Consider the following 18,635-nt stretch of genomic DNA (forward strand, 5'->3'; position numbering starts at 1 on the left):
TTCTAGTTCCAGGATATCCTTTTTATAGTATGGTGCCCAAAATTGTGCACAGTATTGAAGATGTGGCCTCACTAGGGATTTATATAATGAGTGTATAACACTCTCATCCCTTGCATCAATTCCCCGCTTTATACATGCTAATACCTTGTTAGCCTTCTTTGCTGCAATCCTACTTTGGGTACTACTGCTTAGTTTGCTATCTATGTGAACACCTAAGTCTTTCCAGTACAGAATCCCCTAATTTTACCCCATTTAGTATATAGGTGTTACAATTCCTTAATCTTGTGTCATTTGTTTGGCAGTTATTCATGGTTTGTTTCAAATTTTAATCATAATGGTATATTAATGACTGAACCAATGAATGTGCTTGTTGCTGGGTGGCAGACAGGTAACTGAACCAATCATAGTGTTTGCTGCTAGGTGGCTTACATGTAACTGAACCAATAATTGTATTTGTTGCTAAATTGTACACAAAAAGATTAACCAATTTATTTGTGCTTGTTTCAGGATGGTATTCAAGTAACAGAGAGTGGAAAATTTCATATTAGCCGTGGATATTTAGCCATTCGTGATGTTGGCCCAGCAGACCAAGGACGATATGAATGTGTGGCTAGGAATAGTATTGGCTATTCTTCAGTCAGCATGGTGCTGAGTGTTACAGGTACGACTAATATAGTGTAGGACTAATTCTAGTAAAAGCACCCGGCATAAGGTGGACCACCTCAGTCTGCCCCCCTACTCTCCCTGTCCTGCTCTGCTCCCCTCTCTTCCTGCACGGCTCTGTCCTGCTTCACCCCCTCTCTGCTGCTCTGTCCAATCCCCAACCTCTCTTCCCTCCAAGTCCTGCACCATGCTAGTTCCCCATGAGTTCTCCTCCTCTCCTAGGTCTGTGCTGTCTCCCATAAGAGTGGGAGCCATAGGTTGGATGGCACACTTTCCGGCTCCCACTGTGCATGCATGCTGGAGATGGGACAGACCATAGAACTGGCCTGTAAAACTAACCGTCCCAGCATACCCTGACAGTTTTAGTATTTTCTACTAGCAAAACTATGGCAGGGCATACTGGAACTTGTGGATTCACGCCATCTGGGGAGCTATAGGTTAGCCAGGCCTACCTTAGAGGATTATTATATAGATATTGTTCAATCTAAGCAAAGTAGTTTAAAAATAAAATTAAAAAAAATCACTTCTTATTGGCATGTAATTATAGTTGGTTTGAACTGTGGTCCCTCCCATCAGTTTTAGTTATGTAACGTCCATGGACGTCCACCATAACTCTGTCTCAAAATACATTTGTTATTTCCCATACTTGTCACATATTACAGATGTGTCCTCTTACAACTTAGCTCCATGCGCATTACACGCGAGTGCTGAGTGACTTAGTTGCATCAAGCATCTTTTTTTGCGTGTTTTGCCACAAAAATGTGTCTTTCGTGCAATGTAGTGCAAAAGGATGCACGGGCAGCTTCTGCTGATTAAAATGACATGCAGCACGCCTATATTCTGTGGGTAATAGCAGATCTATCTGCATCTGAAATGAAATGTTAGTGTTTTCCTGGAAATCACTCTAACATTTCATTTCAGATGCAGATAGACCTGCTATTACGTACAGTATATTGGCATGCTGCATAACCTTTTAATGAGCAGAAGCTGCCCTTGCGTCCTATTGCATTGCATTACATTGCGTCTAAGACACATTTTTGTGCCAAAAGAGGCAAAAAAAAAATGCTTGGCGCTACAGAGTCCCGCCACAGCATGGTGCAACTTGAAGGGCTGTGTAGCAGGATTGCAGCAAAGATGTAAGAGGACACATCTGTACATCATGATAATGTACATACACTCCTAATAAGATGTAAAGAAAAAGCGTAAAGCTAAGGATAATCTATATAATAAAATAACATGCTTATAAGAGAGAAGACAGATGAGGAGGAAGAAAGAAATGGAAAAGAAGGAGACATTGAAGAGAGAGAGAGTGAGAGTGAAAACCATTGCAGAGCTGGGAACAAAATCTAGTATAGTCCTCTTATTGTCCTCTTCTACATGTGGAACGGTCCGTATTGTAGCTAGTTTTGCCAAGGTAAAATGGTCTTGTGCTGCCTGAAGGGTTTGCAGCAGTATGCTGAGATCAGTCCTTTTCATATTAGTTGTAAAAACTATATATTTTTGTCATTGTACTTTTATACCTGTATCCTTAATTATAGCCTTTACATCCTATATAATAAAAGGCTAACATTGCTCCTCGCCTCTAGGGGAAGGGGGGGGGGATTCAAGTGATGTGCGCACAAGTGGCCACTAGATGGCGACCGACAGAGCAATTCAAGTGTTGCTTCATTCGGGCGCGCACAGCTGCTGTGGCTGTCATTACGGTTATGATCTTTGGTCATTTTGATGGGCTGGTAACTAATCCTTAGATAAACTAAACAATGACACTGAGCACCTTAAATGTTTAGGTTACATTTGTCATCCCTTCACTTCTTGGCCGCCATCAGGGGGGTACTTGCATCCCTGGCCTCGACAGACAGGGGGGCCCCACAGCGTACTTCCAAACTGTCATTTTTTAAACTCAGGGTGATTGCTCGCTAGCTTTTTTTTGCAGTCCTGCGTTCGCATAGTCGTCGCCCACCGGGGAGTGTATTTTAGCTGTGCAAGTGTGTGATTGCATGTGCAGCCTAGCGGTACAAAAAGATTTTGTGCATTTTTTGGAGTAACCCAGGACTTATTCAGCCGCTGCGATCACTTCAGCCTGTCCGGACCCGGAATTGACGTCAGACACCCGCCCTGCAAACGCTCGGACACGCCTGCGTTTTTCCAACCACTCCCAGAAAACGGTCAGTTGCCACCCACAAACGCCTTCTTCCTGTTAATCTCATTGTGAACAGCCGTATGAAGGGATTCTTCGCACAAACCCATCGCAGAGCGACGATCCGCTTTGTACCCGTGCAACGTGCCTGCGTATTGCAGTACATGCGCAGTTCTGACCTGATTGCAGCGGTGCAAAAAATGCTAGCGAGCGATCAGCTCTGAATTAGGCTCTCAGCCTGTCACATGGCAGTTAGGAGCTGATTGGCTGGTACTTGATCTCCGTCCACCTTATTTCTCTTCAAGCTTTGATAAATCTAGCCCATTATTACAATTGTGTAGCGCTCCAGCTTGGAGGAATGTATTGCACCCAGTTATTTACTGGATTTCTAAGCTGTTCATTTATTATTTTAACTCTATTTTCCTTTTCCCCCACCTACAGTTCCAGAAGTCAGCCGCACTGGAGACCCCTTTGTCACTGTGTCTATTAATGAAGCCATTGCCACAGTGGACAGGGCAATAAACTCAACAAGGTCACATTTGTTTGACAGGTATTTGCATTATTGTTTTAATTATAGAAATTAAATGTGGATCCTGTTTCTAGGAGTATTGTGGTGACGTTACAGAAAGTCATTGCAGAGGTAGAATAAGTTGTCCTAATAAGGCCGGTCTGTTCTTGGTACCGATTCCATTCATTATATCCTATGCCACCAGTGCCAGTTTTATTAGCTGACCACTGATCTAATTATATGTGGTGTTTGGGAACAGCAGCCAAATGAGGACAGTCTGCTTATAAGCAGTCACTCAAGTTGCAGTATGTTTATCAGAGCATGTACTCTGGTTCCGTAGCACACCGGGGTTCTGTATGATTTGGTTACACATGGTAATGTATTAAGTTATCATTTCAGAATAGTACGCTATTCTCCAACATGATAATCACGTATCACGTCTTTCTACATAGAGTTTAATGTTGAATATACGTGGCTGCTATTTATTTTCTTCTGTTGCGTTGCCTCTGTATGTGGTTGGCTTAGATCATGATACAATATATTGTCACATATAGTATTGGATTAATGTTCCTTTAGGCAACTTTTTTTGCAAAGACTTAATTTAGGTATACAACTTAACTTGAGGTAAGGAAAGCATCTTTGTGATTAGGAGAACTTGTGCTTTTCTATAAAAAAAAAAAGAAGCCTACCAGAATGACTAATACCCCTTTTCCATCTACGATGCGGGTCGCAGCCCGGGAGCCTGACACGGCTGCGACCCGCAATGGCCCCTTTCCCATCAGCAGTCACCATCCTGGCATATTGCCGGGTTGGAGACGCTGCTGGTGACGCGGCAGGGGCGGTGCTGGGAGATCACATGATCTTCCAGCGCCGCCCTTCCATACAGTGTAAACGGAAGCCGTGTCGCATCGACACGGCTTCCGTTTACACTACACCTTACCCGAATCATTCTCGTGTCCTACCCAGGTAGGATTCCTGGGTCACTTGATCCGGTTTTTTCCTGATGGAGCCGTTTCCACTAGCAAAAAACACTGGTAAATGAGTGCCCCCGTGCATTTACCCGTGTTTTTTGAGCTAGTGGTAAAGGGGTATAAGTGAACACTGAGACTAACACGTGATTGCTAGGGCCATTGTCTCAAAGGGTTATTATATTATGAGCACAGACCACTGAGAAATAAGGTTCTCTACTGCAACAACAGATTCTCATGTTCCATATAAACAGCGCTGTCAGTTACAGTGACGCTGAGCAGCACAGAGAACACTGTGTTCCATTGCTACCTGTCAGAACAAGATGTACTCTAAGCACTAGAGGAACAGAGCACTTACATGCCCAGAGACTTTAGTTATTATATGCCACAATATGGTGCATAACTATTACAACCATCACAATTCACAAAAAACTAAATGGAAATCCAGCTGGAGAGCAGATACAGTATTTGGTCATGTATAGGGGTTATACCGCACAGTTGATAAGTAGATTTAAACAGCAGATAGTTTATTTACCAAAATACACTAATGAAGGAAAGAAAATATTTTTTCTAATCGATCTCAATTTGGCGGTGCACCCAGAGTCAGTAACAAAACATATTGGACAAAAGTAGAGAAAGAAGACTCTTTTGTGGGTGCACTCTTGTATAATTGTGAAAGTATCAAAGAAATAGATTAAAATTCAATATTTATTGTTGATAAACATAAAACACATAGTAGTTGAATATGCAAGTGAAAAAAAAGAATACATATAAACACTGGAACCGATAATATAGATGTTAATGTCAGATAATGGTTCAAAAGCTGCCTGGGTAACAACAATCTTTCAAATATATGGTCAATCCATATAGTCTCAATTGGCTGCCTAAACTGTATATTTTTAAAGTCGAGCTAGACACTTAGCACCTCAATGGTGGTTTGATGATGTGAACGGCTGTATTATTTACACCTGGCTTTAGGATACAGATAGAGAACAGATTGAAATAAGGAAAGATGAATCTGCTGTCGGTGTTAGACACTGAGCCTGGCCGCCCAAAATTTTCTACTAAACCGAGTATTCCTCAAGAGTCTCCCACTTGAGTACTGACTTGGCCCAACACTGCTTAGCTTCCAAGATCGGAAGGATTCGGGCGTTACCAGTGTGGTATGATAGTAGTACAGGGGAAGAAATGGGTGCAGATGCACTATACAATCATTACTATAAATTACAGTATATAATATACTAAGAGGTTGTTAGCATATAATTGGCCAATGATACGGGCTTGCTCACCGCATCGAGGTCACCTCTATCGAGCAAGTCCCTAACACTTTTGGGGTTCACACTGGGACGCAGGGCACCCCCAAATCAGCCCAGCCATGAACCCCCCAAGGCATCACACTAGTGGAAAATCGTGAGGTGTAATAAAGTATAAGAGAAGCATAGGTAGTTACGGAGTGTATAAAGTGTTTTAAAATTAGATATAAAGTGGGTGAAAAAAATACATGGATAAAATGACACACTTAGGAGGTAGTGAAAAAATAGTGACTATAAGTGTTAGGGTGTGATGCCCTGGAGTGGCCCAGACAGAACAGTTCAGGGGACCCCACGTCCCAATGCTTACCCCCAAATAGACTGACACTGTATGAAAATAATAGGACTTACTTTGTATTACGCCTGAATCATTGATGTGCAGTCAGATGTAGGTCCCTGCTTAAAATCAGTTTGGTAGGTGGGGGAGGGGTGCTAGTCAGAATGAAGTAATCTCAGACTTCAGGTGTGTATTTATACACATAGTATAGACTATACTAGGGTGTGCAGTCTAGACCCATTTCCTCTGGATAGTCTATAATATGTGTATAAATACACACCTGAAGTCTGAGATTACTTCATTCTGACTAGCACCCCTCCCCCACCTACCAAACTGATTTTAAGCAGGGACCTACATCTGACTGCACATCAATGATTCAGGCGTAATACAAAGTAAGTCCTATTATTTTCATACAGTGTCAGTCTATTTGGGGGTAAGCATTGGGACGTGGGATCCCCTGAACTGTTCTGTCTGGGCCACTCCAGGGCATCACACCCTAACACTTAAAGTCACTATTTTTTCACTACCTCCTAAGTGTGTCATTTTATCCATGTATTTTTTTCACCCACTTTATATCTAATTTTAAAACCCTTTATACACTCCGTAACTACCTATGCTTCTCTTATACTTTATTACACCTCACGATTTTCCACTAGTGTGATGCCTTGGGGGGTTCATGGCTGGGCTGATTTGGGGGTGCCCTGCGTCCCAGGGTGAACCCCAAAAGTGTTAGGGACTTGCTCGATAGAGGTGACCTCGACGCGGTGAGCAAGCCCGTATCATTGGCCAATTATATGCTAACAACCTCTTAGTATATTATAAACTGTAATTTATAGTAATGATTGTATAGTGCATCTGCACCCATTTCTTCCCCTGTATTACCATAAAATCTCAGCAGATAGCACCTTTCATTACAACCACTAGGGTGTGCAGTCTAGACCCATTTCCTCTGGATGGTATGATAGTAGAGAATTGATGATTGCTTCTGGAATCACTGATGAGAGTTCATGAATACCATAAATGGTAGAGGGAAGTAATGAGTAAAAGAGAAGGGGAGATGAAATGAAAAGAGGGATCTGCTGCCAATGTTAGACAGAGGTGAACCCATGAATCAATGGTGAGAGTCCCGAAATTATAGTGATAGTCAGAAAATGAAGTTTTCAGTGAGACGGTCGTTCTTATGAATAAATGATAACTACTCAATATGAAGGAGGAACAAAGGAGAAAAATTCTATAAATGGTGTCACAATGTTGATACTAATTGTAGATAATATCTCTCACGGAAATTGTACATATATGTCCTTAATTGGTTGATATAAATACATACACCTCTATGATGAGATGAATATAAGCAGAAATAGGGGAGAACACCAGATGTCAATTGATGGATAATTAAAGTGAATTAAATGGATTAATGGATCCACAGTGAGAAATGAATAAATCTCAAAAATGCAGCAACTGGAATAATATACTTGATGTCATTGTTAAAGAGCTAAGGCAAAAGAAAAAAGCTATGATAGTACAACGAAGATAGATCATAAGAGAAAATCAATAGAGCCACTGTAATGAATAAGTTTAAATACAGGCTACTAAAATAGTATATATTTCATATAAGAAAAAAGACAATTTTGATAACACTGGTGACCTGGAGACAGATATTACCCGTGTCGATGTCTCTATGAAGATCAGATGCTGTATAGCGGAAGAATGAGGTGCCGTGGATCCAGGGGGCTGAAAAGCCGCTTGGCTGGCGTTGAATACCGAAAAATCTGTGGTCACGGGGTGATCATGACAAAGTCCGATATTGGTCAAGATGCGCTGTGGATCCAATAATCGGAAGCGATTCAGTGGATGCGGGATGCGGCGCAGGGAAGCAGTGGAGAATGTCCGTGAGCAGCCATGTCAGAGTCCGGGATTGTATTAGGCATACATGCCGTGTGAGTCAGGAAGTGACCAAGCCCGGTGAACGGGCGAAACGCGTCTTCCGACTCGCAGCTACTCTGGGATCACGGATGTCTCCGCCTGCCTAACTGCATTTTGTATTCCTGAACCTAACGTCAACACAGCTTCCGAGACTCACAGCGCATTCACACGGCATGTATGCCTAATACAATCCCGGACTCTGACACGGCTGCTCACGGACATTCTCCACTGCTTCCCTGCGCCGCATCCCGCATCCACTGAATCGCTTCCGATTATTGGATCCACAGCGCATCTTGACCAATATCGGACTTTGTCATGATCACCCCGTGACCACAGATTTTTCGGTATTCAACGCCAGCCAAGCGGCTTTTCAGCCCCCTGGATCCACGGCACCTCATTCTTCCGCTATACAGCATCTGATCTTCATAGAGACATCGACACGGGTAATATCTGTCTCCAGGTCACCCGTGTTATCAAAATTGTCTTTTTTCTTATATGAAATATATACTATTTTAGTAGCCTGTATTTAAACTTATTCATTACAGTGGCTCTATTGATTTTCTCTTATGATCTATCTTCGTTGTACTATCATAGCTATCATAGCTTTTTTCTTTTGCCTTAGCTCTTTAACAGTGACATCAAGTATATTATTCCAGTTGCTGCATTTTTGAGATTTATTCATTTCTCACTGTGGATCCATTAATCCATTTAATTCACTTTAATTATCCATCAATTGACATCTGGTGTTCTCCCCTATTTCTGCTTATATTCATCTCATCATAGAGGTGTATGTATTTATATCAACCAATTAAGGACATATATGTACAATTTCCGTGAGAGATATTATCTACAATTAGTATCAACATTGTGACACCATTTATAGAATTTTTCTCCTTTGTTCCTCCTTCATATTGAGTAGTTATCATCATTTATTCATAAGAACGACCGTCTCACTGAAAACTTCATTTTCTGACTATCACTATAATTTCGGGACTCTCACCATTGATTCAGGGGTTCACCTCTGTCTAACATTGGCAGCAGATCCCTCTTTTCATTTCATCTCCCCTTCTCTTTTACTCATTACTTCCCTCTACCATTTATGGTATTCATGAACTCTCATCAGTGATTCCAGAAGCAATCATCAATTCTCTACTATCATACCACACTGGTAATGCCCGAATCCTTCCGATCTTGGAAGCTAAGCAGTGTTGGGCCAAGTCAGTACTCAAGTGGGAGACTCTTGAGGAATACTCGGTTTAGTAGAAAATTTTGGGCGGCCAGGCTCAGTGTCTAACACCGACAGCAGATTCATCTTTCCTTATTTCAATCTGTTCTCTATCTGTATCCTAAAGCCAGGTGTAAATAATACAGCCGTTCACATCATCAAACCACCATTGAGGCGCTAAGTGTCTAGCTCGACTTTAAAAATATACAGTTTAGGCAGCCAATTGAGACTTTATGGATTGACCATATATTTGAAAGATTGTTGTTACCCAGGCAGCTGTTGAACCATTATCTGACATTAACATCTATATTATCGGTTCCAGTGTTTATATGTATTCTTTTTTTTCACTTGCATATTCAACTACTATGTGTTTTATGTTTATCAACAATAAATATTGAATTTTAATCTATTTCTTTGATAATTTCACAATTATACAAGAGTGCACCCACAAAAGAGTCTTCTTTCTCTCCTTTTGTCCAACAGTATTTGGTCATAAATGACAACAAATGTAAAGTACAACTTTGCAAGCACTACTAAGTAACCTGGAAACTACAAGGTGAGACAAAAAACTAGTGATGTGCACCGGACATTTTTCGGGATTTGTGTTTTGGTTTTGGATTCAGTTCCGCGGCCGTGTTTTGGATTCGGACGCGTTTTGGCAAAACCTCACCGAAATTTTTTTGTCGGATTCGGGTGTGTTTTGGATTCGGGTGTTTTTTTCAACAAACCCTAAAAAACAGCTTAAATCATAGAATTTGGGGGTCATTTTGATCCCATAGTATTATTAACCTCAATAACCATAATTTCCACTAATTTCCAGTCTATTCTGAACACCTCACACCTCACAATATTATTTTTAGTCCTAAAATTTGCACCAAGGTCGCTGGATGGCTAAGCTAAGCGACACAAGTGGCCGACACAAACACCTGGCCCATCTAGGAGTGGCACTGCAGTGTCAGGCAGGACGGCACTTCAAAAAAATTGTCCCCAAACAGCACATGATGCAAAGAAAAATGAAAGAAAAAAGAGGTGCAAGATGGAATTGTCCTTGGGCCCTCTCACCCACCCTTATGTTGTATAAACAGGACATGCACACTTTAACAAACCCATCATTTCAGCGACACGGTCTGCCACACGACTGTGACTGAAATGACTGGTTGGTTTGGGCCCCCACCAAAAAAAAAGCAATCAATCTCTCCTTGCACAAACTGGCTCTACAGAGGCAAGATGTCCTCCTCATCATCATCCTCCGATTCCTCACCCATTTCACTGTGTACATCCCCCTCCTCACAGATTATTAATTCGTCCTCACTGGAATCCACCATCTCAGATCCCGGTGTACTTTCTGGAGGCAATTGCTGGTGAATGTCTCCACGGAGGAATTGATTATAATTCATTTTGATGAACATCATCTTCTCCACATTTTCTGGAAGTAACCTCGTACGCCGATTGCTGACAAGGTGAGCGGCTGCACTAAACACTCTTTCGGAGTACACACTGGAGGGAGGGCAATTTAGGTAGAATAAAGCCAGTTTGTGCAAGGGCCTCCAAATTGCCTCTTTTTCCTGCCAGAATACGTACGGACTGTCTGACGTGCCTACTTGGATGCGGTCACTCATATAATCCTCCACCATTCTTTCAATGGTGAGAGAATCATATGCAGTGACAGTAGACGACATGTCAGTAATCGTTGGCAGGTCCTTCAGTCCGGACCAGATGTCAGCACTCGATCCAGACTGCCCTGCATCACCGCCAGCGGGTGGGCTCGGAATTCTTAGCCTTTTCCTCGCACCCCCAGTTGCGGGAGAATGTGAAGGAGGAGATGTTGACGGGTCACGTTCCGCTTGACTTGCCAATTTTCTCACCAGCAGGTCTTTGAACCTCTGCAGACTTGTGTCTGCCGGAAAGAGAGATCCAACGTAGGTTTTAAATCTAGGATCGAGCACGGTGGCCAAAATGTAGTGCTCTGATTTCAACAGATTGACCACCCGTGAATCCTGGTTAAGCGAATTAAGGGCTCCATCCACAAGTCCCACATGCCTAGCGGAATCGCTCTGTTTTAGCTCCTCCTTCAATGTCTCCAGCTTCTTCTGCAAAAGCCTGATGAGGGGAATGACCTGACTCAGGCTGGCAGTGTCTGAACTGACTTCACGTGTGGCAAGTTCAAAGGGTTGCAGAACCTTGCACAACGTTGAAATCATTCTCCACTGCGCTTGAGTCAGGTGCATTCCCCCTCCTTTGCCTATATCGTGGGCAGATGTATAGGCTTGAATGGCCTTTTGATGCTCCTCCATCCTCTGAAGCATATAGAGGGTTGAATTCCACCTCGTTACCACCTCTTGCTTCAGATGATGGCAGGGCAGGTTCAGGACTGTTTGGTGGTGCTCCAGTCTTCTGTACGCGGTGGCTGAATGCCGAAAGTGGCCCACAATTCTTCGGGCCACCGACAGCATCTCTTGCACGCTCCTGTCGTTTTTTAAATAATTCTGCACCACCAAATTCAATGTATGTGCAAAACATAAGACGTGCTGGAATTTGCCCAGATGTAATGCACGCACAATATTGCTGGCGTTGTCCGATGTCGCAAATCCCCAGGAGAGTCCAATTGGGGTAAGCCATTCTGCGATGATCTTCCTCAGTTTCCGTAAGAGGTTGTCAGCTGTGTGCCTCTTCTGGAAAGCGGTGATACAAAGCGTAGCCTGCCTAGGAACGAGTTGGCGTTTGCGAGATGCTGCTACTGGTGCCGCTGCTGCTGTTCTTGCTGCGGGAGGCAATACATCTACCCAGTGGGCTGTCACAGTCATATAGTCCTGAGTCTGCCCTGCTCCACTTGTCCACATGTCCGTGGTTAAGTGGACATTGGGTACAACTGCATTTTTTAGGACACTGGTGACTCTTTTTCTGAGGTCTGTGTACATTTTCGGTATCGCCTGCCTAGAGAAATGGAACCTAGATGGTATTTGGTACCGGGGACACAGTACCTCAATCAAGTCTCTAGTTGCCTCTGAATTAACGGTGGATACCGGAACCACGTTTCTCACCGCCCAGGCTGCCAAGGCCTGAGTTATCTGCTTTGCAGCAGGATGACTGCTGTGATATTTCATCTTCCTCGCAAAGGACTGTTGGACAGTCAATTGCTTACTGGAAGTAGTACAAGTGGTCTTCCGACTTCCCCTCTGGGACGACGATCGACTCCCAGCAGCTACAACAGCAGCGCCAGCAGCAGTAGGCGTTACACTCAAGGATGCATCGGAGGAATCCCAGGCAGGAGAGGATTCGTCAGACTTGCCAGTGACATGGCCTGCAGGACTATTGGCTTTCCTGGGTAAGGAGGAAATTGACACTGAGGGAGTTGGTGGTGTGGTTTGCAGGAGCTTGGTTACAAGAGGAAGGGATTTAGTGGTCAGTGGACTGCTTCCGCTGTCACCCAAAGTTTTTGAACTTGTCACTGACTTATGATGAATGCGCTGCAGGTGACGTATAAGGGAGGATGTTTCGAGGTGGTTAACGTCCTTACCCCTACTTATTACAGCTTGACAAAGGCAACACACGGCTTGACACCTGTTGTCCGCATTTGTGTTGAAATAATTCCACACCGAAGAGCTGATTTTTTTTTGTATTTTGACCAGGCATGTCAATGGCCATATTCGTCCTACGGACAACAGGTGTCTCCCCGGGTGCCTGACTTAAACAAAGCACCTCACCATCAGAATCCTACTTGTCAATTTCCTCCCCAGCGCCAGCAACACCCATATCCTCATCCTGGTGTACTTCAACAGTGACATCTTCAATTTGACTATCAGGAACTGGACTGCGGGTACTCCTTCCAGCACTTGCAGGGGGCGTGCAAATGGTGGAAGGCGCAAGCTCTTCCCGTCCAGTGTTGGGAAGGTCAGGCATCGCAACCGACACAATTGGACTCTCCTTGGGGATTTGTGATTTAGAAGAACGCACAGTTCTTTGCTGTGCTTTTGCCAGCTTAAGTCTTTTAATTTTTCTAGCGAGAGGATGAGTGCTTCCATCCTCATGTGAATCTGAACCACTAGCCATGAACATAGGCCAGGGCCTCAGCCGTTCCTTGCCACTCCGTGTCGTAAATGGCATATTGGCAAGTTTACGCTTCTCATCAGATGTTTTCAATTTTGATGTTTGGGTCATTTTACGGAACTTTTGTTTTTTGGATTTTACATGCTCTCTACTATGACATTGGGCATCGGCCTTGGCAGACGACGTTGATGGCATTTCATCGTCTCGGCCATGACTAGTGGCAGCAGCTTCAGCGCGAGGTGGAAGTGGATCTTGATCTTTCCCTATTTTAACCTCCACATTTTTGTTCTCCATTTTTTAATGTGTGGAATTATATGCCAGTATCAATAGCAATGGCCTACTACTATATATACTGCGCACAACTGAAATGCACCACAGGTATGGATGGATAGTATACTTGACGACACAGAGGTAGGTAGAGCAGTGGCCTTCCGTACCGTACTGCTATATATACTGGTGGTCACTGTGTCAGCAAACTGCAAAACTAAAATGCACCACAGGTATAGAATGTAGATGGATAGTATACTTAATGACGACACAGAGGTAGGTACAGCAGTGGCCTTCCGTACCGTACTGCTATATATACTGGTGGTCACTGTGTCAGCAAACTGCAAAACTAAAATGCACCACAGGTATAGAATGTAGATGGATAGTATACTTAATGACGACACAGAGGTAGGTACAGCAGTGGCCTTCCGTACCGTACTGCTATATATAGTATACTGGTGGTCACTGTGTCAGCAAACTGCAAAACTAAAATGCACCACAGGTATAGAATGTAGATGGATAGTATACTTAATGACGACACAGGTAGGTACAGCAGTGGCCTTCCGTACCGTACTGCTATATATAGTATACTGGTGGTCACTGTGTCAGCAAACTGCAAAACTAAAATGCACCACAGGTATAGAATGTAGATGGATAGTATACTTAATGACGACACAGAGGTAGGTACAGCAGTGGCCTTCGGTACCGTACTGCTATATATAGTATACTGGTGGTCACTGTGTCAGCAAACTGCACTACTGAAATGCACCACAGGTATAGAATCTAGATGGATAGTATACTTAATGACGACACAGAGGTAGGTACAGCAGTGGCCTACTGTACCGTAATGCTATATATTATATACTGGTGGTCACTGGTCAGCAAAACTCTGCACTATACTCCTATATAATATTATACTGGTGGTCCCCAGTCCCCACAATAAAGCAGCACACTGAGCACAGATATGGAGTGTTTTTTAGGCAGACAACGTATACTGGTGGTCACTGTCAGCAAAACTCTGCACTGTACTCCTGCTATATAATACAGCTGCTCCCCAGTCCCCACAATTAAGCAGTGTGAGCACAGATATATGCAGCACACTGAGCACAGATATGGAGCGTTTTTCAGGCAGACAACGTATACTGGTGGTCACTGTCAGCAAAACTCTGCACTGTACTCCTCCTATATACAGCTGCTCCCCAGTCCCCACAATTAAGTAATAAGCAAGCACAAAATATTTGCAATGCATCAACATAAACGGAGAGGACGCCAGCCACGTCCTCTCCCTAACATTTCCAATGCACGAGTGAAAATGGCGGCGACACGCAACTGCTTATATAGAATCCGAATCTCGCGAGAATCCGACAGCGGGATGATGACGTTCGGGCGCGCTCGGGTTAACCGAGCCATATGGGAGAATCAGAGTATGGCTCGGACCCGTCTAAAAAGGGTGAAGTTCGGGGGGGTTCGGTTTCCGAGAAACCGAACCTGCTCATCACTACAAAAAACCTCCCAGATTTTATAGGTTAGCAAAAAAGACATGGTCAGTGCTATTCAGAATGTTAGTACATAATGTAAAAGTGCATGCCATACAGTTTATTTTCATTTTGGATTTGAATGATCTCGTCATTTCTAGGTGTACAGCAGCCTTAAGTTTGTTAATGGTGTATGTTTGTAGACCTCTGCTATTAGATGGCCCTGTTGGCTGTGTAGAGGCCTTTCATGAAGCTGATGAAGATTTATTATTATTTTTTTATACTTCCAGTAACAAAAATTCTACTTGTTAACCTAGCCAGACAAATAAAAGTGAGCTTCATCAGGGTGCTGCAGCGATAGTGCTGGAAATGACCCGACGAGTGATGAGAATCTTCAGAAGTCGACTACATGTGTATCAGGAATTATTATTATTATTATTATTATTATTATTATTATTATTATTATTATTATTACTACATTTTATTTATAGGGCGCCACAAGTGTTTCGCAACGCCTTACACAGGGCAGTACAGTACAAAACTTAGCATTACAGTAAATAAATAACAGAAATAGAGTACAGGTAACAAGGAGCACCACAATTCTCAAAACATAATACAGCTTAGATGTAAGTAGTGATGGAGTAATCATTGTACTACTTGGGGCTGGCGGCCATAGATAGAGATGAGCCTTTACCAGTAGGAGAGAAAGCGGGTAAAGATGGTCTCTGAGTAGGCAAGAGCTGTGAGTGAAATGTGTCGAGAAGAGGGCTTTGACAACAAGAGGAAAGAGGGCCCTGCTCTGAAGAGCTAACAATCTAGTGGGGAGGGGCGACAGATGACATGAGGTGCAAGCAAGTGTGAGGAAGCCTGATGGCAGTATGCAAGCAAAGCAGAGATGTTCAGGGCATGGGGCAGGGGAATGGAGGAGCAGCCTAAGGACTAGGTTATGCGTCGGAGGGGTATACTTTAATAAATAGGTGGGGTTTCAGTGCCCGTTTGAAGCTTTGCAAGGTTGGGGAGAGTCTAATGGAGCGGGGGTGCGAAGGCCACCATCTGGGCACTATCATAATCAAAACCAATTGATAATAAACTGTTATCCATGCACTTTTAGATCATGTACTTCAATTTTGAATAGCATTTCCAGTGCTTTTTTTGTTAGCCTTAAAATCTGGGATTTTTTTTTTTTTTTTTTTGCTTCACCTTGTATTACAACTAGACTTCATAACACTTTCATGTGCACCACCGCACTGGCCACGTTGTTGCAACAAGAAAATCCTAAAAAGGATTGCAGATGTGTTGTAGAGTCTGCACTGGGTATACAATGAGAATTGCTTACTTATTACATGTAAGCTGATGTCCTTAGTGTTGTAGTTATTTTGCAGTTACCTGGTTACTGTAGGAGTGTTCATGCACAGCAGGATTTCCTTGTATTTTCAAGGACCTGGTTTATCTGAAAAAGACGTCCTGTTTCTTACAAGTGTCTTTATTGTTATGCATTACACTGTAATCCAAATATGTTAAAGTAGTAACCCATATGTGGGTTTTCCAAAGCAAAGCTCTAGGGGTCAATTAATTGCTGTATACATATTACTAAAGCAGAAATACGATGCTTGCCTTCCAGGGGTGTTTCCAGGTCTGCCACCTGAAGAGTGTAGAAATTTGGAGACTTGGGTGGAGGCACTAATCTTAGTAAGCTTTTGTCCTAAAAAAAATAAAATAAATAAATCTAACTACAGTTTTAGTAATAAAAATTCATCCACTTACCTATCAAATGGTTATGAAAAAGGGGATTGTACCATGAAAACTGTGTAAGTTTACCAACATATACAAATGTCTTATTACATTTGTTAAAACATTTCTCAGAGTTGGTGGTGCTCCCAGGAGTTGAATACTGTGTACGCTAGAGAAAAAGTGATTAGCCTCGTCCAATTAGGAATATAAAAGGGTGTACACACTGAGAGATCCATGCTTAAATTCTAGGCAATCTGACTAGATTGTTTAGAAATTAGGAATACATCGCTCCGTGTGTAGGGTGGCGGCGACATCGATGCGCGGTCCCGCACGTCGCTATCGCCGTCTCTAGATTTGGCATGCATGTCAAATCTAGTGAGATCACTCACTTCACCGCTGGGTGAAATGAGCGCCCCCCGTCCCTCCTCGCTCAGCACACATGGCGCTGTGTGCTGAGCGGGGGGGGAGAGATGTGTGCTGAGCGGTCTGTGCTAGATCGCTCAGCACACATCTCTGTCAGTGTGTACAGGGCTTCATTCCTTATCAGGGGGTTTCCCCAAAATTTCACGTTAACTTGTAACTTTTGCCTTCTCTTGCACTCACAGTACAACGATGTAAATCATACTTCTAGCATTTATAGGATATTGAAATGGCTAGTGCCAAATTGTTTCATAGAAAAAAAACACAAAATAAGATGTTTCCTCAGATGTTTAATTCCTGGGTGCAGTCTTGATTAACATTTTATTGCTTCTACATGCAGTTTTCAGTAAGGGCAAAGTCTTTATTGCTGGTTGACAATTGTGTGTCCTGTTTAACCTCCTGAATACCTAAGAAATACAGCTGTATATTTTGATGTCCGTTCTGTGTGTATTAAAGTGATTTAAGCTTGTGAGAATGTATTCTACATGAGTTATGTAATTCTACAGGTTTTACAGTGCAAACATACATTATTTTTTGTTCTACTTCTGTACATATTTCATAGTAAATGTTAAGAACACAGAGTATGCTTACTGGCTCTTGTTGGAGGGCCACCCCAACCATCCATTAGGGTGCCAAGGGGCATGTACCACATAAGTTCAGTACACGAACGTTGGTATGTAGAGGTAGAGCCCTTTGCGGCAACTCAACTGGCAAGAAAAGGTTGCCTAGATAATGGTGACCATAGTAGTGTTTGGTGGTGATAAGAAGGTACTGGAGGAGGGAAAATCTCCTTCCTGGTAAGTGATGATGATGTTACTATGTCCATGCAATAATTGTAGACTTTTTTTCTCTTTTACATGATATTCATACAGCTTTCAAAATTGTAATGTTATGAAAAATGACTACTTTTTAATTCCTTCCAGCCGCCCTCGTTCTCCAAGTGACCTGCTAGCCCTTTTCAGATATCCGAGAGATCCCTACACGGTGGAGCAAGCTAGAGCAGGGGAAATATTTGAACGGACCCTCCAGCTGATTCAAGAGCATGTCCAAGATGGTTTGATGTTTGACCTGAATGGGACAAGTTAGTATTTGTATTTCCATATGTGGTATCCTGTAATGTGTAATTACAGATATTAATGGTTTAGGACTGTAGATCTGCCTTTATGTTGCCATACACCTATCCTTTTTACACCATATGACACAAGAAGCCAGGCGTGATTGCCGTGCTCTGCATTTTTTTCCCTCCCATTATTAATTTTTACGTATCAATTTTGTATCTTAATTCACTTATAGTGTAGTAGGTACTTAGGATTAGATTTTAGGATTAGCGGACGCGCTCCTAAACCTAGATGTTGAGTACTATATGTCATGGCAAGGCATAGTAGGCCCTGGGCAAAGTAATGTACTGAGGCTACTACTCACCCATTCTTGGGAATACATTTAAAAAAATCACAACCTACACCTCCTGTGGTCCCTTGCAGTCTCTCAACATGCTTACATACAATTCTGTGTCATTCACAATCAGAGTGGCTGGGCTGCATTCTCTGTCTGCCTGCCTCCCAAGAAGCTCCAGAAGCAAGAACAGCTTGGCCCAGCCCTCCTCTGCTCGAAGGTCCCTATAATAGTGGGCCCCCGGGCAGCTGCCCAGTGTGCCTATATGTTAAGATGGCCCTGTGTCGTGGTT

General features: G+C 43.0%; 1 protein-coding gene and 2 pseudogenes across 1 annotated transcript in view; 2 read left to right on the top strand and 1 right to left on the bottom strand.

The window, feature by feature from the left end:
• PXDN (peroxidasin) overlaps positions 1–18,635 on the top strand; it is a 193,269-nt gene that overhangs the window by 154,067 nt on the left and 20,567 nt on the right. Inside the window, exons 14-16 of the mRNA XM_063915492.1 lie at positions 508–661; positions 3,242–3,350; positions 17,875–18,032. Coding sequence (XP_063771562.1) covers positions 508–661; positions 3,242–3,350; positions 17,875–18,032 — 421 coding nt within the window. The remainder of the gene's footprint in view (positions 1–507; positions 662–3,241; positions 3,351–17,874; positions 18,033–18,635) is intronic.
• LOC134912386 (5S ribosomal RNA) lies at positions 5,335–5,453 on the bottom strand (annotated as a pseudogene).
• LOC134912659 (5S ribosomal RNA) lies at positions 8,934–9,052 on the top strand (annotated as a pseudogene).

The sequence above is a fragment of the Pseudophryne corroboree genome, chromosome 4 (assembly GCF_028390025.1).
Source record: "Pseudophryne corroboree isolate aPseCor3 chromosome 4, aPseCor3.hap2, whole genome shotgun sequence".
In the NCBI taxonomy this organism is placed as follows: domain Eukaryota; kingdom Metazoa; phylum Chordata; class Amphibia; order Anura; family Myobatrachidae; genus Pseudophryne; species Pseudophryne corroboree.